At 38.9% G+C, this 24,364-nt stretch overlaps 1 protein-coding gene across 1 annotated transcript in view; it reads left to right on the top strand.

Moving 5' to 3' along the window:
• ADAM28 (ADAM metallopeptidase domain 28) overlaps window positions 1-24,364 on the top strand; it is a gene marked incomplete at its 5' end in the record, with an annotated part of 54,525 nt that overhangs the window by 12,939 nt on the left and 17,222 nt on the right. The window contains 8 exons of the mRNA XM_054716799.1: window positions 952-1,023; window positions 1,952-2,023; window positions 6,131-6,300; window positions 8,410-8,494; window positions 9,870-10,000; window positions 12,541-12,718; window positions 14,085-14,174; window positions 16,735-16,930. Coding sequence (XP_054572774.1) covers window positions 952-1,023; window positions 1,952-2,023; window positions 6,131-6,300; window positions 8,410-8,494; window positions 9,870-10,000; window positions 12,541-12,718; window positions 14,085-14,174; window positions 16,735-16,930 — 994 coding nt within the window. The remainder of the gene's footprint in view (window positions 1-951; window positions 1,024-1,951; window positions 2,024-6,130; window positions 6,301-8,409; window positions 8,495-9,869; window positions 10,001-12,540; window positions 12,719-14,084; window positions 14,175-16,734; window positions 16,931-24,364) is intronic.

The raw sequence follows: 24,364 nt of genomic DNA, 5'->3' as shown, positions 1-24,364 counted from the left end.
ATGACTACCTTGTCATGCAATATCACATCACCGTGTGCAATCCTCTGCATAGCTCTAATGCCCATCTGATATGTCGGTGTTTATTTGCCTATTGTGAGCTCCTTCAGTGCACGGACCATGTCTATTTCACTGCCCTATCCCTAGTGCCCAGAGCATTGCTGGTGCACAGTAATTGCTAATAAATTTATTGCTCCCGTGGAGGGTGGGAGGTAAGTATTACCATTAGATAATAGCTAAAAGTCTACCTTCAGGACTCTTTTTTGTTAATGTAAACTTATTTACCTGTTAAAAGACAAGCAATTCTAGAAGTGCAGCATAATAAACTTGATGGTTTATTATTTAATACAAATAATGTCTGCTACTTTTCAATGGGGCAATCCCTATGAAATATGTTTTCACTGTTGTTGCTTTGTTTTATTGTGGAGAGAAAGGAGCAGAGAACTGGGGAGCTTAGGATGTGGGAAAGAGATCCAGCTCTTTCTGGGAAGAAAAGAACAGACTAGGTGTCCTGGCGGCTTTGGGCGTGGCACCATTGTTAATGAAGGGGGTGTTCACTGGAACAGGATGAAAGGACGCTAAACAACAAAAACACAAGGAGGACACTGAAGAAGAAGTTTGTCTATTTCACAGCAGGATAGTGGGAAAGTCCACTGTTCAAAAGTCTCTGAACACTTTTAACTCCAGCATCCCTATGCACTAGTTGTGTAATCACTTAAACTGTTTGGTAAACAGGGGTTTGGCTAGCATATCACTGACATCTCTCCTAGCCTGACATTCTGAGCCTGGCTATAGGTAATTCTGGCTTATTAGTTAGAATTGATATCGTAATCTTATCTTCCTTTATTCCCAGACAACAACCAATCTCTTATAAATGACACATTTCTAATAAAAGAAAGATTCTTGCAGAGAAAGGTCTTGTCTTAGTAATGTTTCTTTTTATATTGATTGCAGAAATCAAATGACCAGAAGGTTTGGGAACAAAAGAAATACATAGAATATTATTTGGTCCTGGATAATGGTGAGGTAACTATATCAATAAATGTGTCTTTTATAATCCTCTCCTATCTAAGTTTATTATGTGAGTATTAACTATCTGGATTGGTTTTTAAAAATCATGATTATGAGTAATTCTTTTTACCAATTGTTCTGAACCTATGAAAAATTTGATATATAATTAGACTGATATGATTTCATCTTTCCAGGAATGGGCACTGGATATGATATGCATATAATACATTTTTATACTCTAATGTCCTTTCTTTTTATCTTAAAAGCTCCAAACTCTGTTTCCAATTAAATTTCTTTGTCATTTTAGTTTCTGTTAACTAGTTAAACCGTTGGTAAATTACAATTTATGCTCATAAGGAAGAGATAAATATAAAGCACTAATGAATGGGATCTTCTGGCGGGGGGGTGGGGGAGAGAAAGGCACTTTCTTGTCATATTCATTGTCTAACTTCTTTTATAAGAATGCATTTTCATACATTGTGTGTTCTAAATCTGTAGCCCACATGTATGATCTCAAAGGAAAGATTCTGTACTTTGATGACACAAGTTAATTAGTTCAGACCCTAAAACTTTGACCTCTCTTATTATACTAAATTCATTTACTGTTCATATTTTTTAAATAAATAAACTATTCCTGGCACTGATTCTGCACAGATTAGGGAATCATGTATTTAAGCTGAAATACATTTGTAATAAATCGTTAAAGCTTTACACTGAGTTAGTACTTTAGGGGACGAAACATCGTCTCTATTGCTAAGTGCTTTAATATGGTTAGAAAAATAAGAAAGCATTTGTTTCTAACTTCTAACTTTTTGTAGCTGATCATGGATTATAAACACTGATAAGTAAAATAAACTGAAAATGCCTTTATTTTTAAACTTTCCCATTATGTTCATTTCCATCAATGCCCATTTTTTTTTTTTCTGTCTTGGTTATCTTTTAGTTTAAAAAGTACGATCAAGATCCAGAGAAAATAAGAAAGAGGGTGTTTGAGATGGCCAATTACGTCAACATGGTATGATATATTTCATTCAATGTAATTTTAACACTTGCTAGGCAGTATCATTGGGTGTTTCTGTGAGGACTCATGAAGCAGGGAAAGGAAGTCAACACTCTTAAGACTAATACTGATGACTGCCTCTTGAAGGGTGACCACGACCTTTGCTACTTAATTAAATATTAATATTACAGGACAGAGACATTTCTCACCTACTTGTCACACTAATCACAGCTCCATGAAGGTATACAAGGTGTTTGCATGGTTTTTGTTTTCCCAAAGCCCAGTATAAAAATTCCAACAAACAAGTCTCAAGGGAAAGCCAACCACGGGAAGAAAATAGAACAAGCAAAAGAAGGCAAGCTGTGGCACAGAAACATCTTTCAATACATTATATCATTGAATCATCACACAATGCTAAAATATTATCAAACCTAATTTATAGCAAAGAAATCAGATTCTGAGAAGCAAGTAACTTGTCTAAAATCACAAAATTAGAAAATGATATAAATAAAATTTGAATGTAGATTGGTCAGATTTCAAGCCCATTTTGATTACATAATTGCTGATCCGTTCTTTAAACATGATTTTATAATCTAACCTTTTAAAAAGATTTAAATATTAATATTTAGTTTATTACTTGAACATATAGTTAGCCTGTTAGTTGAAAAGGGTTGGTCACTTTGTGGTGTCCTACAAATCATCTAAGGATAGAAAGAAAATAAAGGTGGATTCAGTGACCAAGGTCCTATTTTGTCTTCTTATCACAAAGATCATGGTGACCCCTCTTAAGGAAACCCCCAAGTACTGGCCATATTTTTTTGAGCATCTACTTTGTGCCAGGTACTTTCTGAGATTACAGAAATAAAGTGAGGAACAAAATTGACAAATATCCTTTGCTTCAAGGGAGTTTACATTTTTGTTTAAGGAGACAAATGTAAATAAATCATACAAAAATATGTAGGATGGTGATAATTGCTATAAAGAAAAATAAAGCGAGAGAGAGAGAGAGAGAGAGAGAGAGAGAGAGAGAGAGAAATTGAGATTCATCTTAAGTGCTATGTTAAATAGGAAGGCCTCTCTAATAAAGTGACAATTGAGTAAAGACTTGAAGGAAATGTCTCTGACCCTAAAGGGAGGTGTGCAAAGCAGAGCAAAGGACTTGAGAGCAGAACCTAGATTGTCATGTTTGAGGAACAGTGGAAAAGCCATTGTGGCCAGAAGGTAGCAAACCAGAGCAAGGGTGAGAGGAGATGACATCTGACAGGTAGCAGAGGCCAAAACCTGAAGGCCTGGTGGTTCCGTGTAAGAATTTCATGAGTGAGGAGAACATTGGGTGCCTGAAGTATGACATGTTCAGATGTGTGTTCTTAAAAGATTATCTTGGCCATTGTGTTGAAAATAAACAGAAGGAAAGCGAGGGCAGAAACAAGATGAGACAGGGGAATTATGCCATAATTCAGGCAAGAGATGATGGTGGTTTGAGAAAAAGCAGTGATCATGGGTCTATTGAGAACAGCTGATCTCAAGATAGAGTTGGTAAGGTTGTGAGATGTGTGGAGATAAGAATTACAAAAATATAAAAGAGAGGAGTCAAGTGACATAACGAACGAGGAATGGGGGAAAATGGTAGGAGATGGTGACTCAGAGGAAAGATTAGGATTTCCATTTTGGACAAATTAACATTGAGATACCTTTTTGTATAAAGATTTCCAGGTAGAAATGCTGGAAATATAAGATTGGAGTTCTTATGTAAATCTGTAAGATATAAATCTATAAGTCCTCAGCACATATAGATAAGGCACCGGTCAGAAAACTGGAGCCTGTGTACCAAATCCATCCTGCTGCCTTTTTACAAAATAAAGTTTTAGTGAAACACCGCCACCCTCATTTGTTTGCACAAGGTCTGTTTTGCTGCTTTCCGGATACAATGCCAGACGTGGTGAATAGTTTCAACCCAGAGTACACAGCCTCAAAGCTTAAGATACTTTCTATCTAGACCTTTCTAGAAAAAGTTTGCCAAGCCTGGTGCAGGCTCACCAAGGGTGTGGGCATAGATAAGTAGAAAAGAAACCCAAAGACAGATCGTTGAAGTACTTCTCAGAGGAGAGATTAGAGTGGAGGAAACATGGATAGAGACCAAGAAGGAGGAGGTAGTGAGGTAGGAGGAAAACCAGGAGAGAGCTGTTCTAGAAGCTACTTGAAACAGAAATTTATAAAGGAAAAAATGATCAAAGATTGTAGATGCTTTTGAGCACTAAGGACTGATCATTGTATTTAACAAAGTAGAGGTTACTGGTCACCTGGAGATGCAAGTTTCTGTGGAGTATAACAGTCAATCAGGGTTAGAGTGAGTCCAGAGGCAATGAGAGAAGTGAAATTCGAGACAGCAAATACGGAAAATTCTTCCCAGAAGTTGCTATAAAGGGGAACAGAGAGAGGGAGCCTATGTTGGAGGGGGAAGTGTCATAAAGAGAAATTCTCTTTTCACCCTCTAACCCCCTTTACGAGGATTACCCTTTTTTTGCTGCTAATGGGAAACAATTCCATAGAAGGAAGATGGAAGAGTGCATGAATAGAGGAGTTGTCCTTCAGTTCACAGAACAGTCATGCCTATCGTAATAAAGGAGAGGCATGGGATGTTAGAGCAGGTGTAGGCCAGCGGGTAGATGGGTGGTAGGAGCTGGTGGAAGTCCTCTCCTGATTGCTTCTAGATGCTTAGTGAATATGTTAAGCAGGGGCATCCATTTAAAGTGAGGATTTAAATGAAAGTGTCAGAATTTCAAAGAAAGTGGAGTGAGTATGAAAAAAAAAAAAGGTGCAGAGTGAATGGATTTTGGAAATGCAGCTGGTTTCTGGAGTGTGGGAAAGGCCACTTGAGGTCCGTAGTCATGGTTTCAATGTGGAAGCAGTCAGCATGGTGTGCTTTCCCTGTCAGGGTTCTGAGGCATGATGCAGGGCAGACAGAGTGGGGAGTGAGCTTTAACCAGTATTAGAGTTTTGTCAGGTGACTAAAATAAAGCAAAAAGGAATAAAAGGAAGTTGAGGGAATAATAGAGAGGATTTTAATCTTGTTAGATTTTTACTTCTCTTTTGGCGATAATTGTATTCCTAAATGTTTTATTATTTTACAAACTACTTGTAAAAAAGAATTTGTTTGGGTTTTCAGCAGAATGTTGCCCCATGAGAAAGCCTGTCACTGTGGATTGTTTTCAGTTTTATTGAGATATAGTTGGCATATAGCATTGTGTAAGTTTAAGGTGTTCAAAGCATTGCTTTGAAATACTTATATGTTGTGAAATGATTACCACTATAGGTTTGCCAACACTTCCATCACGTTACATAATTATCATTTCTTTATTTTGAGGAGAACATTGAACATCTACTCTCTTAGCAATTTCCAAGTATATTATATGATATAGTAATATTAACTATAATCACCATGCCCTACATTCAATCCCCAGAACTTATTCATCATAAAACTGGCAGTTTTCACCCTTTGACCAACACTATAGCTTTATGAACTATAGCAGCTATTTAAGTGTTTTTTTTTTTTTCTTTTGAGTGAGCATATTGTCTCATAAGCTTAACTTATTTCCAAAGGTTATTCTATGTGCATTGTAGAGTATTTGGTTTCTAGTCCAGTTAAAAGAAGTAGAGGACCATTATTTCATTGTGACTTCCAGATGTAGGACTTTTCCACATAGCATGTTTCTTTACTACTGTCCAAACCAGCACTGACTCAACCTTGCTAAGTTCTGAAATATGATGACTCTGAGATGTTACAAGGCATTTGAGTTAAATGAAGTCATAGTAATGAACCACTAATAGAAAATTACATTTCTTGAGGTTGCAGACAGAAAAAAGGTTTGTCTCAATAGAACCTTTCCTCAAAAAAAAAAGGGAATTTACAGACCTGAAATATCTAAGGGTGTTTGTTTTGCCTAAGAATGGGGATATCAGCCTCTGCATGAAAGAAATGGTAACTTCATTCACAAGTATGTTTACAAAGAAAGCTTTTACAGTGGTGTTATAAATAGTTTGAAATCTAAAGTATATTGAGAATATTAAATGATGATGTCACCATTATAAGTTGATGTTTTGTCATTTTTTCTCTTTGAACAGCTTTATAAAAAGCTCAATACTAATGTGGCCTTAGTGGGGCTAGAAATCTGGAATGATGAGGATAAAATAAAGATAACCCCAAATGCAAGCTTCACCTTGGAAAACTTTTCAAAATGGAGGGGGGATGTCCTCCTTAGTAGAAAGCATCATGATATTGCTCAGTTAATCACGTATGTATAGAGTCCCCCTTTTTTTATGTTATGTGGTTTTAGCATAAAATTTTTTAATGCATGGGCAAAGCAAGTGTTATCTCAGGGTATTAGGTAAGGGGACATGGTTTACACATAGAAGGTGAAAAGTTTTAAAAGTATTCATTAGGACCTTATGTTGAATATGCTCTTTTCTTTTTTAAGAAGCTAATGATTTAATAATGATTCACAAGAAGTTTGTCTGTTTTTATTGGATGCTCAGAAAGGAAAGACTGGTTTAGAGGATGGTAAGATGAATTTAGATTTACTATTTAAAAAGAATTGATTAGCTTAAAGCACTAGTCAGGACAAACTTCTAGAATAGACGATAAATTGAATATTTCTTTCTAATTACACACTGCTACCATCTGCTGAAATGACTAATTTAAAAAAACAGGGGGAAATAAATCTAACAGTTGTAAATTATACAAAAAGTGCTGAGCATTTGCTTCAAAAAAGATTACAAAAATTCTGTTGGATGGCTTGAAGCTGTATCAGATAGAAGGAAGCAGCAAGAAATTAGATTTTGTCAGAATTAATATTGTTTGCTGGTTATCTATTACCGCATAACACATCAGCTCACAACCTCTTTACTTAAACTAAGTTTTCTTCACTTATATGGCTGATAACTTGCCTGGTGTGGCTGGAGAAGTGGGGCTGCTTGATCATCTTTCGGTATATACAGCTTTTCATGTGGCTAACTTGGACTGCCTCTAACATGGCAGTCTCAGGATTTTGGATATCTTAGAAGGTGACTCACTTTTCCCAGAAGAAGCATTCTAAGAGGCCCAGGAGAGAGCTTTAAGGCTTGGTTATGACCCAATTTCAGAAATGACATGGTCACATGATTTGTTCTGCTGGTCAAGAGCAAGTCATACATACACCTATCCAGATTCATAGGCACTACAGGATGTGAATACTGCAAAGCTGGTTTTTGGGGGTTATCTCTGAAGAACAGCAGTCACAGTTCCTTCATTTGTGAAGGTCAGTTCCAGACTCAAGAGCCCACCAAAGGTAAAACATCATTTTTGGAAAATTCATGATTTTTCAAGATCTTAAACTAGTAAGTTGTAAGGGAATCCAACTTACCAGACTGGCTCCAGGGCCATCCTTGATTGTAGTATATTCCTGTATGTGAAGTAGTAGGATAGAGAGATACAAATTATACATAAGATAACAGGTGCATAAATAAAAAATTGGAAGTCAAATGTCGTGTAAATTTCTTGAATAGATTAAAATAAACAGAATAAAATCACTAAAATATATGATGGAAATAATTATCCATTCACTTAATAGAAAGTTTAGAAATAGAAAGTTTATCATTTACCTGACAAATTAACAAAAGATACCTGCACCTTGGTGTAACCAGGTAGGGACCTTAGAGTCTAAATATATCCTAGTCACTAAAAATTGGAACCAAACTAGATAACTCCAAGATGGAAAAAGATTTTATTTTTTTATAAATGAGCCAGTAGTTATTGAACCTAAACAAATGTAGACTTAAGTATAAGTAAATTTACAATATAAATTTTAAAAGATCAATATAATTTCAAAATAACAGATATCTGAACACTCCACAGCTGTTCAAAGACAAATTAACCTGTCCCTCTGCTACGCCCACCAGCCAATCAAAGTGAGTATGCAAATTAACCCAACAAAATGGCGGTTAATTTGCATACACAGGCGCGGAATGAAGACTGAGGATAGTGTAGAAGGAAGCCAAGCACTGCAGAAGGGAGCAAAGCTGAGGAGAAGGGAGTGAGGCGGTGGAGACAGGAGGGAAGTGAGGTGGTGGCTGAGACAGGAGGGAAGCCCGCCTTGGAGGGCTTTGCTCCCTTCTCTGCTTTGCTCCCGACACAGGAAGCCCTATTCTTGCAGGAATCTTCCTGCAACGGGCCTCTAGTATTGATATAATACTCTAACCAACTAAACTACCAGTCCAGGAACAAAAACTAAAGGAAATATTTAAGTGATGATTCACAATGTGAGTTTCTCTGTTAACCATTTAGAGTTGTGGATGGACTGTCTACTAGTATAGAAAGTAAAACTTAGAATCATAAGTTGTCACATCAATTTCTTTCTTTCTTGCAGGGCAACAGAACTTTCTGGAACAACTGTGGGTTTTGCTTTCACGTCCACAATGTGCTCTCCTTACCATTCTGTTGGCCTCATTCAGGTTTGTTTAAGATAATCAATTGATTCTATGTTCAAGCCTGTCAAATGCTCTGTTTTGTGAATCTATTGAGAAGATAGTATAATTTTTCTCCTTCAGTGTCTTGACATGGCTGATTAACATTGATTGAATTTTAAATGTTGAATGTATCTTGCATATCCAGTATACACCCAGCATGATCATAATGTATTATCTTGTTTATAGGGTTATTCCAGGGGGAAAAAAAATTGAAGTTATGCAAATAAATATTTTAAAGGGATACCCTAAATTTGAAGAAATCTTAAAGCAATTTGGACAATCTTGAAACACATTTCTACTTAATTTTTTTGGTTTGTTTTTGTCTCCATTTGGGGAGTTCTATCTTACTAGATAGGAAGGTTTAAAATATTTATTTCAACAGGATGAAACAATATTGTGAATGGTAGGTATTAACTTTTCATCTTACACGAGTGTTCATTGTTTGCCAGTCTTGTACTGTGCATTATGAATCTATTTATTTGGTTCCTTGAAACAAAGAAGGTAAGGGAATTGGGTTTCTGTGGATCGGTGTTATCAGCAAATTTGTCTCCCCATTGGGAAATTACAACTAGCAATGATTTTCTAGTGTTTTTAAGTGCTCCTAGATAACTTGGAGCCCCAGTTTAACACCTCTAATCAGAAACAATCTGGTAATGAAGTGGGCCATTGGTTGGACTTCATGCAATCGGGCAAGTCTGGAATTGATCGATGTCTAGTCTTGGCAGTAATAGAGTTGAAAAAGATACCTATGTGCTAAAGTTCTAGGTTAACCAACACTTTTAAAGCTCCACTAGTTAAACATATCAAAGCCCTCCAATTGAATTAGAAGGTATTAAAAAGCAAGCTGGGGAGTGGAGGTAGATTATTTTTAAAATATTTCTGATTCCTTATCATACTGAATACATCTTGCTATCTCTATGGCAGGAAACCATTAATATCTTTCTCATTAAAATATTCCCCATTCACAAGAAAAAAAGAGCAGATAATATGACCTGTGATGGGCATTCAGTATTGAAGTTTTTGTTTTATTTTATTTTTGGGGGTGTGTGTGTGTCTGTCTGTGTGTGTGTGAGAGAGAGAGAGAGAAGGGGAGGTGAGGGAAGAAGAGGAGAGTAGAGGACAGGGGAGGAGAGGAAAGGAAAGGAGAGAATAGGGGAGAATAAGGGAGGGAAGAAGAAGGGAGGGGAGAAGAGAGGAGGGGAGGAGAGGTTAGGAGAAGGACAGAGGACAGATGATGGGTAGGGTGAGTAGGCTGAAGCTAACATCAGCCTCTCCACTTGGCTACAGTAAAAATATTTAATTATACCCTGAGTGATAATTTAGTTTACAAACTAAATCTGTTTCCTGTTCTCACCCTTAGGACCACAGTGACAATGTACTTAGAGTTGCAGGGACAATGGCCCATGAAATGGGCCATAACTTTGGAATGTTTCATGACTCCGAAGTTTGCAAGTGTCCTTCTACAATTTGTGTGATGTACAATGCACTAAGGTAAGGCTCACTGGGAAGATGCTATTTTCCCCTGTTTTTTGTTGTTGTTGTTGTTGTTGTTTGTTTGTTTTTAATATATTTTATTGATTTTTTACAGAGAGGAGGGGAGAAGGATAGAGAGTTATAAACATCGATGAGAGAGAAACATTGGTCAGCTGCCTCCTGCACACCCTCTACTAGGGATGTGCCACAACCAAGGTACATGCCCTTGACCAGAATCGAACTTGGGACCCCTCAGTCTGCAGGCATACGCTCTATCCACTAAGCCAAACCGGTTAGGGCTGTTTTTTGTTTTTTAATTCTCTCTGGGATGTGCTACTCTTTTATGTCATCTTCCATAATGTGGTCAAGGTTTTAAATTATTACATAGCACAGTCATGAATGTGTATCTATACCAAACTATTTTATCTCTCCTCTATATGCTAATATTTTTCATTAACTAACACATAGTTTAAACATATTGACTCTTTGTTCTTGGGGGGACTTGTCATTTTATCCTCATCTTTATGAAATCATTAGCATTTATCAAATTTTAAATAAGTTTAGATGGGGTGACAGTAAGGAAAATGTTCTAGGCGAAAAATCAAAAGAAGAAAGTTCTTACCCGAAGATGAAGAGAGAGTCTGTGAAAAGAGATTACTCATTTCTGCCTTGCCTTAGGCAAACTTACCAGGCAATTTTATCTTTAAAAATTCCAGACTCCCTTTTACACATTCATTTTCACTTTTTCATTTTCTTCTAAGCTTCTCGATATAAGATTAGTCTCCATTCTGTAAAATAGCATATGGCTGCATGCCAATAATATATCTGATGCTATCTTTTCAAAATATTAGTGCATTTTATATACTAGAGGCCTGGTGCATGAATTCACGCATGTGTGGGGCCCCTCTAAGTGGCCTGCAGGGATCAGGCTGAAACCCGCAGTCCAACGCCTCCTGCAGTTCCTACCTGCTGCTCCCTCTCATCCCATCCCCACTGCACCTGCCGTGGGCTTGCACCCAATCAGTCCCAATTGGGAGAAGCTTGTGCTGCCACAGTAGCGCTTGCCAGCCATGAGCCCTGCATCTAGCGCCCTCCTGAGGGTAGTGGCCTGCAGGATCTGGCTGAAACCAGCTCTCTGACATCCCCCAAGGGGTCCCGGGTTGTGAAAGGGCACAGGTCAGGCCGAAGGACCCCACTGGTGCACAATTGGGCCGGGGAGGGACTGCAGGAGGGTTCCAGGGCATGTCCAGCCCATCTCACTCAGTCCTGATTGGCTGGACCTCAGCAGCAAGCTAACCTACCAATTGGAGCGTCTACCCCTTGGTGGTCAGTGCACGTCATAGTGACTGGTCTACTGGTCAACTGTCTGCCCCCTGGTGGTCAGTGCACATCATAGGGAGTGGTTGAGTGGCCTTAGCATATCATTAGCATATTACACTTTGATTGGTTGAACAGTTGAATGGTCACCAGACAACCGGACACTTAGCATATTAGGCTTTTATTATATAGCACTAGAGGCCCTATGCACAAAATTCATGCATGGGGGGTGGGGGGGGCGTCCCTCAGCCTGGCCTGCACCCTCTCCAATCCGGGACTCCTTGGGGGATGTCCGACTGCTGGTTTAGGCCCCTACTGGCAGTCGGACATCCCTCTCGCAATCCGAGACCGCTGTCTCCTAACCACTTGCCTGACTACTGGCTTGATCACCACCTAACCACTCCCCTGCTGGCCTCATGGCCCCTAACTGCCCTCCCCTGACAGCCTCATGGCCCCCAACTGCCCTCCCCTGCTGACATCATGGCCCCCAACAGCCCTTCCTTGCCAACCTGATCTTGCCCCCTACTGTCCTCCCTGCCGGCCTAATCTCCCCCCCAAGGGCCCCCCCCCCTACTAGCCTGATCTTGCCCCCAACTGCTCTCCCCTGCCGGCCTGATCTCATCCTCAACTGCCCTCCCCTACCAGCCTGATCTCACCCCCAACTGCCCTCCCCGCCAGCCTGATCACCCCTAACTGCCTCTGACTCAGCCTCCACCACCATGGCTTTGTCCCGAAGGAAGTCGGACAGTAGGAAGATGTCCAGTCTCCTGGTCTAATTAGCATATTATCCTTTTATTAGTATAGATATTTTATTGATTTCAGAGAGGGAGAGAGATAGAAATATCAAAGATGAGAGAGAATCATTGATCGGCTGCCGCCTGTAGGCCCCACATTAGAGATTGAGCCCACAACCTGTGCATGTACCTTGACAGGAAATCAAACCCTGACCTCCTGGTTCATCGGTCAATGCCCAACCACTGAGCGACACCAGCTTGGCTGCATTTTTGTTTTTTTAAACAGCAACCTGGATTCTGTATTTTGCTAATTTAGTTGGAGGTGTTTATGTCCATTCAGGTGGGCTAATTTAGGTACATAAATGAGCTTATGACTTGGCAGGTGATCAGTGGCTCTGATTTGCCCTTTTGGGGAAAGTTTCAGGTGTATCATCCCCAATGTCTGATATTTGTCCCCTACCTGCTCAGCATGACTGCATTCTCTTTTCTCTTTCCTTATCTTCACAGCTTCCATATACCTACAGACTTCAGTTCCTGCAGCCGTGTCAGCTACGACAACTTTTTTGAAGATAAACTATCAAATTGCCTCTTTAATGTTCCGTTGCGTACAGATATCATATCCAACCCGATCTGTGGGAATCAGTTGGTAGAAATGGGAGAGGACTGTGATTGTGGGACTTCTGAGGTACAAATGAGTCCTTTATAAAAAAAGTTTAGTTTGTTTTTCAATTGCCAAGAAGATAAACTATAAAACTCTATAGTGTTTGTACACTTGAAATCTATTTAATTTTATTAACCAACATCACCCTGATGCATTTCATTTAAAAATAAAATGAAACACTTTTGAGATATATTTTTTAAAACAATGTAATGTGGTTCACTATAAAAGTTCATGTTTCTTGTGGTTTTTGTATATTCACTTGTAAATGCTTGCCAGGCTAGCTTTTCTAACAATGAATCCCACAATGCTTAACAGACTTTCTTGAGTTTCTTCCCCATATCTAGTTTTTTAGATACCCCTCACCAGCCTGGGCTTTGTGTCCTTATCCCTCTCTTTCTGTCAGAAGTACTTTGCATCTCTTAACGTTTCCTATGACTTCTTGAGCAGTCACTTTAGACAGAGCACTGTGACTGTGTTCAGAGAGTGGACGTAGCTTGCCCAAGGTCACCGGGCTGGTAAATGAAGGAGCAACAGTGTGGACTCGGGTGTGCTGTTCAGCAGTCCCACAGCACCCTGCACAGTTTACCCCTTGGTGACTCAGGACTTGTTACCATTATAAGTGCCTGGCCTGATCCCACCTTGTTCACAGGGCAGCCGGGATTCTGCATAGGACCCTTGTCTCGCTCTTATTAACACTTAATATAAGTAACATGTCAAACACTCAGGGGTCCAGCTTCTCAGTAACTTTAAGTAGAATTTCAGATCTATTCATTCTATGAGAAAGAGCAAACTTTTTCAGATGATACTTATATTTGAAATTGGGTAAGAATTTTAAGCTTAAAATATTGTAATTCTGAATATACCATTCGTCTTGGGGAATCTCAATTGCTACAATGAGAAAGGGGCATGATTTCTCAAAAACTAGGCAAGGACAACAAAACAAAGTATACTGCTTTATGTAGAGTTGAATTGAATGTAGAAATTTAATAAAGAACTATATTTTTAGGCTTTCAGTTACATGTTCTAGATATTAAATTTACTGCCGGATAGGTATATAACTGATCAGTTGAACTAATTATGTTCTTTATTTAGATAAATGTTATTTTTTAATAAACTGTCCTTTGTGTGTTTGTTTGCTTGAACTAAAGAAAAGATATTCAAATTAAAAAAATATATAAGTAGAATTCAGAAAAATACCAATCCCTTGGTTGCTCTAAAAATCTCAGCTTTTCTAATGTTCAGCTTTGTTGTTGTTTTTTATTTTCCTGAAAATTATGTTCAGACTATACCAAAATGAGGTCTGGGCAATGAGCAAATTGTATTATGAATTGTGCTGAAAGAGAGACCAACAAGTAATTTGGCATTTGCAATTGTTTCTGGTATTCCTTAGGAATGCACCAACATCTGTTGTGACGCTAAAACATGTAAAATCAAGGCAGGTTTGCAATGTGCATTAGGAGAATGCTGTGAAAAGTGCCAGGTAAGATTCTTTTATTCTGTCTTAATAATTATGACTATGCTTTATTTTTTCATGTTAACATCTCAGGGGTTGTGTTAAATGAAATAGGCAAAACAGCATTTTTCTGTCTCTACATAATGCTACCTGCCACTTATCAAGTCCTCCCTGAGTGCTTGACAAAATGAGCTATTTGATCCTCCAACACCCCTTTGAACTAGGTATTATTATCTCATTTTGCTTTTGAGGGAAAAGAGGCTCAGAACAGAAAATGTGCAGAAAAATAGAATCACTAAATTGCAAACTCCAAATTTACTGGTTCCACAGCCAATACACCTACCTACTGCTTCTTAAGATACTACCTGAACTTCTTGGACCAAATCTCATAATTAGTTATAAATTCCTTTATTAATTAGTTTGGTGGTAAAAATTTTATTTTGAATAATATTGGGGTTCCCCTATCTTCAACCTGTGAAGTCACTTCAGGGTGAAGTTCATAGAAAACAAGACATAAAATGAGGATGCCAGGTCTCTTTCTCTGGGCAGCTTTTTGGCTTTTCCTTCAAGTTAAAACTTAGTGTTTACATTCCATTGTTGCCTAGAGTTCTATGTAATGATCAGTTATTTATGTGCCTGTCTCCTTTGTTAGAATGATTCCTAAGGGCAGGGGACTGACATCCTTACCCAGCACAGAATTCCATTCAGTGCAAATGCTCAATAGCTATTTGTAGAAGGAATGTGTAGATTGGATACCAGGTTATGGGTAATGTTTGGGATAGGGTTTTTGTGTTGTTATTATGTCAGAGGACGAGGAAAGACATAGAGGAGGCCAAAAGGAAGAAAATTTGAGAACTTAAGTAGTATTCAACAAGTGTTTATTACATTCTATTTGTTAACTATTATGGGAGATGTAAAAAAAAAAAAAAAAGCCGGCCCTAGTCAGTTTGGCTTGGTGGATAGAGCGTTGACCTGTGGACTGAAGGGTCCCATGTTCAATTCTGGTCAAGGGCACATGCCCAGGTTGTGGGCTCAATCCCCAGTGGGGGGCATGCAGGAGGCAGCCAATTAATGATTCTCTCTCATCATTGATGCTTCTATCTCTCCCTCTTCCTTGCTCTCCAAAACAATATATATATATATATTTAAAAGGCTGTCTTTTACCTCAAAGAACTTACAATTTCCTCATGGCAATGATATACATGCCTAAAACAGATGAAAATATAATGCATGATTGAATGCCCAGGTAGATATGATAATGGCATATGCCCTTTGTGTAAAACTTTTCACTTACATTTTCACAATGAACTTATAAATTAAAACTTAGCGGGAAAATGGATTTTAGAGAGATTAAATTCATTTTCTAAGGTTACACACTTAAGCACTGGCAGAGCCAAGATTCAAATCTGCAGCTTCCAAATTTGAGCTCAGGCCATGTTCCCCACCACATGTAGGAACTTGTCCTGGGGTGGTGAGTACACAATACAGTGAACAGATGATGTGTGTGGAATTGTGCACTTGAAACCTGTGGAATTTCGTTAACCACAGTCACTCCAATAAATTCAGTCAGTCAATCAATCAGAAGTAAAAAAGGAACAGCTATATGTGTGGAAGAAATCAGAGGAGCTTTCATGGAAAGTGAGGATTTCAAACTTGGCTGTAAAGTAATCAGTAGATTTTAGAGAAGTAGATGGAAAGAGAATTTTTCTAAATAAGGCGGCTGAGAGAAAGAACAAAGACAGAACAGCAGGTAGAAGCCTACTTTGCAAAGCTAGGCCAGCTGTAGCAGTGGGGGTTGAATTTGGAGGGTCTCATATGATCCAATTTACATTTGCATCATGTTCTGTCACCAGCATAAAGATATTGAAAGTGTTCTGATGATCTGAAAGCCTGCCCGCTCACTTCAGCTAGGGGAAGCTATGCTTCCAGGGTCCACACAGGCCTCTTCAGATTTGAATAAAACACCTGTGTGGGACACTGGAAATAAGAGCAAGATTTGCAGTAGTAGATTGCAATGAAATTAATATACCAAACGAATATTTGGGTATTTCTCCCTCATTATAAAATGTTCCATAAGAAGAAGTGAGTTGAAAAGAAATATCTGAACACACAATAAGAGGAATTAAGAATTAGGAAACAGGATGCCTGGGAAAGTCTCAGAGCATGCGGACCTGGTGCTTGTAAACTTACCTCCCTTAAGATGGAAGATCCTCTGAAGTTACAGATTGAAACCTCCTTGAAAGTCTTGATAACGATGTATTCAATAAAGTCAGAAATAACTTCCTTCTTTGCATCTAGAATATTGCTTGGTTTTCTTTGGTACTTTTCTCGATATTTCTATAACATTTCTACTAAAAATCCAGAAATATTGATTGCTTAAAGAATCAGGGTGTTGGCAAAATCAATGGAACTGACATAATAGGAGATGGCTTTAGCTTCTTATACCATGTAAATGTAAACTGGAATAGAATGATGCCCCTAGCTATCTTGGCAACGAAGGGCCACAGGGAAAATATTATTTGTGTTCATTTGAAATATTTGGTAAGCCAGGTGGAATACAGCCTTCTCTCAATTTCTCTCCCTGCAGTTTAAAAAGGCCGGTACAGTGTGCAGACCAGCGAAAGATGAGTGTGACCTGCTGGATATGTGTGATGGTAAATCTGGTATTTGCCCTGCTGATCGATTCCAAGTCAATGGCTTCCCTTGCCAGGATGGGAAGGGCTACTGCTTGATGGGGATGTGCCCCACACTGCAGGAGCAGTGCACCGAGCTCTGGGGAGCAGGTAGGAGGACACATCCCAGTGGCGCTGGCATTCCTGCCTCTCTCAACACACACACAGCAAAACAAAACATGTTATTGCAAGCGACAGTGTTTAGTCATGGCCAAAGTGGCATTCTGTCCCAATCTTCCTTCTTAGCAACCACATCACTGCATTTTAGGACCAAAGGTCAGTGTGGGATTTGCTAGATTTAGCAAATAAAAATAAGAATTGGGCCAGTGAAATTTAAATTTCAGATTAACAATCTTTTTTAGTATTCGTATGTCTCATGCAATATTTGAGGAAAACTCAAACAAAAACCTTTCTTTGTGTATCTGAGATTTAAATTTAACTGCTGGGTTCAGTATTTTATCTGGTAACCCTAACCAAGATCTTTTTCAGATAAGTAAACCCTTGGAAGTTTGTGTGCATGTATGTGCATACTAGTACATGCACATGTGTATGCATGTGTGTGTGTAGGTGTGTGGAGGTGATCAGAGGTGGACAGAGAGTTAAAGAAAGGGGGAGAAGAGAAAAGGAAGACACTTGGAATGCAGAAGAGCAATGAAGAAAAGTGAATACTCTTTAATGCTTACTTTGTACATAATACCAGAATTTTAGAGGCTATATTCTCGAATTATACAATAAAAAAAGAAATAAAAAATAAAAGCATAACTCAAAAATCTGCAAAAACTCTAAACCAAAATTTAAATTGTTCTAAATAACTTCATTAGAAAGGCAATTTTAAAAATATCAATTCTTTGGGCTTCCTGGATATAATGCATTGCATAAATATTATATATATATATATATATATATATATATACACATATATATATGTATATATATAATTTTCACATCCCTTTTGCCATACTCCCAGATGCCTACTTAACTGGCTGAAGGAATAATTTTTAAATAGGGAGAATACATATTCTTAAAATTATTTTAAGAGAATTATCACATGTCAGAAACATTTTATAATTTCTAAAAACATACAAGATAAAATATTAAGGAAAGTAAAAGTAATTATTGATTCACAGTATACCCAAAATAAAAGAAACCTGGGGAATAAATGGACATGAACCTAGAAAAATTCCTCAGTAAAACCCTGAGTGTCAGGAAAGCATGGGCTGAAACCCAATTTGAGGAGCAAAGTTTGATACCAAGTTAATCTTCTACACTTGTTAAACTGGCAAAGCTGGGGTACAGTTAATGCCTAATGTTGGTGAAGATGTGATAAAACATCTAGGTTCACACACTCTGGTAAGAATATGATTCAGCACAATCTTTTCAGAGAGAATTTGGAAAAATGCATATACACCCTAAAAAAAGTACTTATTTTCCTAAAAATTATATCTGAGAATATTTACTTACAAGTATTTACCCAGCACTTTTAAAAATAATAGTGGATATTTGGGAAATATCTCCAAGTCCAAGAATAAGGATTAGTCAAATACATTATAGTGTACCTATCCAGTGATTTCATTACAGCTATGATACTGTAGAACATTTAATGCCTGGAGAAAGGACAATTAGGAAAAGTAATTTATGAAGAAGTATACCAGGTATATGAATGATACTTTCCGCAATATTAGCAGTAGTAACTCTGAATTTTGGGGATTAAGAATATGCTTTTTTCAGCATGGATGGGACCTAGAAGATATTATGCTAAGTGAAATAAGCCAGTTAGAGAAAGGCAAATACCATATGATTTCAATTATATGTGGGATCTAATGAACAAAATAGAAACAAATTCATAATACAGAGAACAGACTGACAGCTGTCAAAGGGGAGGGTTTTGTGGGCTGGGTAAAAAAGTTGAAGGGATTAAGCAGTACAACTTGGCAATTGCAGAATAGCCACAGAGATGCAGATTACAGCATGGGGAATATAGCCAATAACATCTAGAAAACTGGGTATAGCGCAGGTAGGTGCTTCAGGGAGTAGGGGGCCACTCTGTAGAGTACATGGTTTTCTGGCCACTTTGCTATACATCTGAAACTGGTGTGGAATGCTACTGCATGTAAACTGTGGAGATATATATGCTTTTCCCAGATTATTAATGCCAAATTATTCCAATTTTTAGTGTAGCCATTTTATTATAATGAGGGACTAATAAATGCTACTAAGATATCAATTAAGAAAATATGGTAATAAACTCATTTTATCATCTTGAACATTGAAACATAAATTTATTTAAAATGGTTCTTACCATTTGCAACAGCATGGATGGAACTGGAGAGCATTATGCTAAGTGAAATAAGCCAGTCAGAGAAAGATAAATATCAAATGATCTCACTCATTTATGGAATGTAATGAACAACATAGACTGATGAACAAAAACAGATCCAGAGACAGAGAAATATCTATCAGACCATCAAACCTCAGAGGGAAGGTAGGGGTAAGAGGGAGAGTTCAACCAAAGGACTTGTATGCATGCATATAGGTCTAACCAATGGACACAGACACCAGGGGGATGAGGGCATGAGTGGGGGGGTGGGAGGTAATGGGGGGACAAGGACACATATGTAATAACTTAATCAATAAATAAATTAAAAAATAAAATAAAATGGTTTGAGTTTACAAATCATTATAATAGAATTTTAAAATATATATATTTTATTGATTTTTTACAGAGAGGAAAGGAGAGAGATAGAGAGTTAGAAACATTGATGAGAGAGAAACATTGATCAGCTGCCTCCTGCACACCTTCTACTGGGGATGTGCCCACAACCAAGGTGCATGCCCTTGACCGGAATCGAACCTGGGACCTTTCAGTCCTCAGGCTGACGCTTTATCCACTGAGCCAAACCGGTTAGGGCTAGGATAATTTTTCTTGAAACCAGTGCAATATCTTCATGGATTTTTAATTATTTTAGCCTAGTTTGTTGTTTTTTGAAAGACTGAATTCAAATTTTTCCCATGTTATTTATTGATATTCACGAGGGTCATCTCATACAGAACAAGAGCATAAGTCTTAGACTCAGAACTGGGTGTGAAGTCTGATTTTTTATCTCTCTCGGTGACTTAGACAGTATGATTCTCCACTTCCTTGTTGATAATATGGGAATGATAATAACCATTATGATGGCTAATATTTCTCAACCATGTACCACTGACTGACCACTCTTTGATTGGCTCACATATACTAACTCACTTAATCCTCAGAACAGCTCTATGAGGTTGGTACTATTATATATCCTCATTTTACAGCTGAGCAAACTGCCAGGTTAAGCTACGTGCCTGAGGTCACACAGCTGCTCAGTTTACTTAATACCTGAGTTGCTAACCACCATCTGACGGGGATCTGAGGAAGATTACACGAGAAATTAAATATGTGATGCTCATTGCTCTTCTTGGCAAAACAGGAGTTTGACCAAGCATAGCACTAGCTGCCGCAGTAGGAGCACATAGCAGCAGGATAGCATTCCAGTGTTTGCTTGTGAGTTAATGTAATGGCTGTGGCTCTCCTGGTTCTATCTCCATATTTATATAGATTTCTTATAACTATAAGAAAATAATTCAGATGTTTTCAAATACCTAGATAACCATTTATTCAGAAAGAGAATATTTAGACATTGTTTTTAATTCCAGTCAGCTCTCTTGATATCAAATTGTTGCAGGCTATCATTCTGAGAATGAGCATTCCATCCTGTGCTGCATAACTACGTTTCCATCAATGACAAACCACACATACTGTGGTGGCTCCACAAGATTATAATGGAGCTGAAATTTTTCTATTACATATTGATGTCATAGCCATCATAATGTCATAACACAATGCATTACTCATGTGTTCGTAGCAATGCTGGTGTAACAGACCTACTGCACTACTCATTGTATGAAAGTACAGCATATACAATTATGTACAGGACATAATACTTGAGAATGAAAATAAGCAATTATATTATTGGTTTGTTTATTTACTTTAGTGTCCTCTTATTCATTATTTTTGAATGCTGTCTTTCTACTTACATAAAAAATTTCTGCTGTAAAACAGTATGTCCAGTTATGCTGACAGCAGCCTCATACATCTCATGTATACTATGTCTGTTAATGCATCATCTTCTTGTTATAGATTTAATTTCAGGTTGTTCATCATGACCCCTAGATATACAAAATCCACAGTAAGAGGCCACATTGAGTGATGGGCCTGGAAATAAAATTTAAAATGGTGGTTTTGCTCGCCAGTCAGGCATGTCCCATTCCACCACAGCTATTATCTTGAAGAATAAGAACAAAGTGACAGAAGCTGTTAAAGATCAGCTTCATTGAAGGCAATGGACTAACAAAAATTTAAGAACCATGTGATTTCACTACTATGTGGAATATAAAGCTGAAAGCAACCAATAAACAAAACAAACAAAAACGCATAGACATAGACAACAGCATGGTGGGTTACCAGAGAGAAAGGAGGATGGGGTAGTAAAGGATAAAAGGGGTTAAAATATATGGTGACATAAGGAGTTTGACTTTGGGTGGTAAACACACAGTACGACACACAGGTGATGTATTATAGAATTGTACACTTGAAACTTATATAATTTTATTAACCAACTAGAGGCCCAGTACATGAAATCCGTGTATGGAGGAGGGATCCCTCAGCCTGGCCTGCACCCTCTCCAATCTGGGACCCCTTGTGGGTTGTCCCTCTCACAATCCGGGACCGCTGGCTCCTCGCCACTCACCTGTCTGCCTGCCTGATCACCCCTAACCATGCTGCCTGCTTGCCTGATGCCCCTAACTGCTCCTCTGCCTGCCTAATTGCCCCTGACCACCTCTGCTTGCTGCCTGATTCCCCCTAACTGCTCTCCCCTACCAGCCTGATCCCCCTAACTGCTCTCCCCTGCTGGCCTGCCTGATCACCCCTAACCGCCTCTGCCTTGGCCCTGCTACTGTGGCTTTGTCTGGAAGGACATCTGGAAGGATGGCTGGTCTAATTAGCATATTACCCTTTTATTAGTATAGATGTTACCCCAATAAATTTTAAAAAAATTGAAAAAAATTGAAAAAGGCTTATATCTAACATACAGAATGTTTTAATGACCTGGATTCAAGACCAGACACAGGAGCATGTCCCTCTCAGCACCATGACAATTACAGCCAAAGCAAAAAAGTTTATGTTGACAGAAAGGCTGCTCCCGACTACAATGTTGAATTTACTGCCAGCTCGGGGTGGTTTAAATCTTCCAAGAATCCTTATTCATTACACAATGTGAAACTGAGTAATGAGTCTGCAAATTACTGATGTGAAGGCAGCTAAATAACTTTTGAAAACTATAGATAAGGTAATTGTAGAAGGAAATTACTTGCCAGAGCAAATATTCCCTGTGAATGAAACCTTATTCTGGAAGCAGATGACTGAAAGGACCTTCATCACAAGAGGCCATTCAATACCGGGTTTCAAGGTTTTAAAGGACAGGATCACAGTCTTGCTTGGGGGCAGTGTTGCAGGCTACAAATTGAAACCCTTTGTGATCTGGCACAGTGAGAACACCAGAGCCTTCAAGCTTATCGGTAAGCACAAGCAGCCATTGTACTACAGGAACAATAAGAAATCATGGATGTCCCAACTTCTGTTCCAAGATGCTCTCCTAAATTGCTGTGCCAATGCAATGGAGAAGTACAGTTTGGAGAATAGTATGCCTTTCAAGACTTTGCTTGTTGTTGATAATGCTCCTGGACATCCTCCTTTTATTGATGATCTTCATCCCAACATCAACATGATGTTTCTCCCTCCAAACACCACCTATTTGATCCAACCAATGGATCAAGCAATTACAGCATCTTTTAAGACCTAAGACGTGAGGAGGACCTTTGCCCAGGTTCTGCTGCAACTGAAGAAGACACCGATGTAATTCTGGAAGGATTACAACACCTAGGACTGCATCAAGAACCTTGTTTAGGCATGAGGTGGTCACCAGGTGCTGTACACATGGTATCTGCAAAGAGACTCAGGAGGTTTATCCATGACTTCAAAGGATTTGTCAAGGATGCGGAGGTTGTAAAAATCAACAGAGCTCTACTAGTATTTGGGATGGCAAACAACTTTAACCTGGGTGTGGATGAGGATGACATTGAGGAGCTCCTGGAGGTGGCTGCTGAGGAATTGACTAAGGAGGAGTTGTTGGAACTGAACAGGAGCACATCTTACCTTATAATAGACAAATATGCAAATTGACCGCACCTGCGCCACGCCCAAGCCACGCCCACCAACCAAGCCACGCCCGTCAACCACGCCCACCAGGAAACCGTTGCAGGGATGCTGGGGTTCGGCGGAGCCCTGCCTGCTCCAATTACAGGAGCGAGCAGACCTGGGGGGTCGGCTCGCTCCTGCGATCGGGTCGCAGGGACGCTGGGTGCAGCCGAGCCCAAGGCCACCGCCCAGGGCCAAGCCGGGACCCTGAAAGAAGGTAGAAGGCAGTGGCCACAGCCAAGGCCTGGGTCCCCGGTGCCGGCAGAAAACTGGTGCAGGCAGCCAGGTGAATGAAGGTCTATTGCACGAATCTTCGTGCAAACGGGATACTAGTAGTAGAATAAGAGGCAAGAGAAAAAGAAATCACAAGAGAAAAGAAGAACCCAAAGAAAATTCACAGTGAAGGGCTTAACAGAAGCTTTGGCAGACTTGGACAAACTCCTTAAAAAGTTTGAAAACATGGATACCAGCACCAAAAGGTTTTCATTAATAGAGAGGAATGTTCATGGTGCATTATCTACTTACAAGCAAATCTATGATGAAACAAATAATTCAAACAAACCACCATGGACATATTTCTGAAAACAATGACACCCCCTCAGAAAGGTCCTCCAGGAGGAGCTCCAGGAGAAGGCACTGCCATCACAGGGCGGGGCAGCTCCAGGAGTTACTGCCCCTGATCACCCTCCAGTGGGGCAAGGTGTGCAGGTGGAAGACTGTGATAGTGATGAACCTGACAGGCCTAGGCTAACGCGTGTGCTTATATCTTCGTTTTTAACAAAAACGTTTAAAAAGTAAAAAAAAAAAAAATTAATAAAGAAAGACTTCTAGAATAAGTATATAAAGAAAAATTGTGCACAGCTCTGTACAATGAGTCTGTGTTTTAAACTGTATTATAAAGTAGTTGAAACGTTTAAAAATATAAAAGGTGTATAAAGTAAAGAAGTATAGTGGGCTAAGTTTCTTTTATTATTGAAGAAGGAAAATTATCTTCTTATAAATTTAGTGTAGCCTAAGTGTGCAGTGTTTATAAAGTTAACAGCAGTGTACAGTAATGTCCTAGGCCTTCACGTTCTCTCACCACTCCCTCCTGACCCAGAGCCACTTCCAGTCCTGTAAGCTCCATTCATGATAAGTGCCCTACACAGGTGTTCCATTTATCTTTTATACCATAATTGTACTGTACCTTTTCTGTGTTTAAATATATGAATTCTTACCGTTGTGTTACAATTGCCTAGAGTAACATGCTGTACAGGTGTGTA

The sequence above is a fragment of the Eptesicus fuscus genome, chromosome 6, assembly GCF_027574615.1.
Source record: "Eptesicus fuscus isolate TK198812 chromosome 6, DD_ASM_mEF_20220401, whole genome shotgun sequence".
NCBI classification, from domain to species: domain Eukaryota; kingdom Metazoa; phylum Chordata; class Mammalia; order Chiroptera; family Vespertilionidae; genus Eptesicus; species Eptesicus fuscus.
The sequence above is the reverse complement of the archived record's forward strand: the minus strand, read 5'-3'. Positions and strand labels throughout refer to the sequence as shown.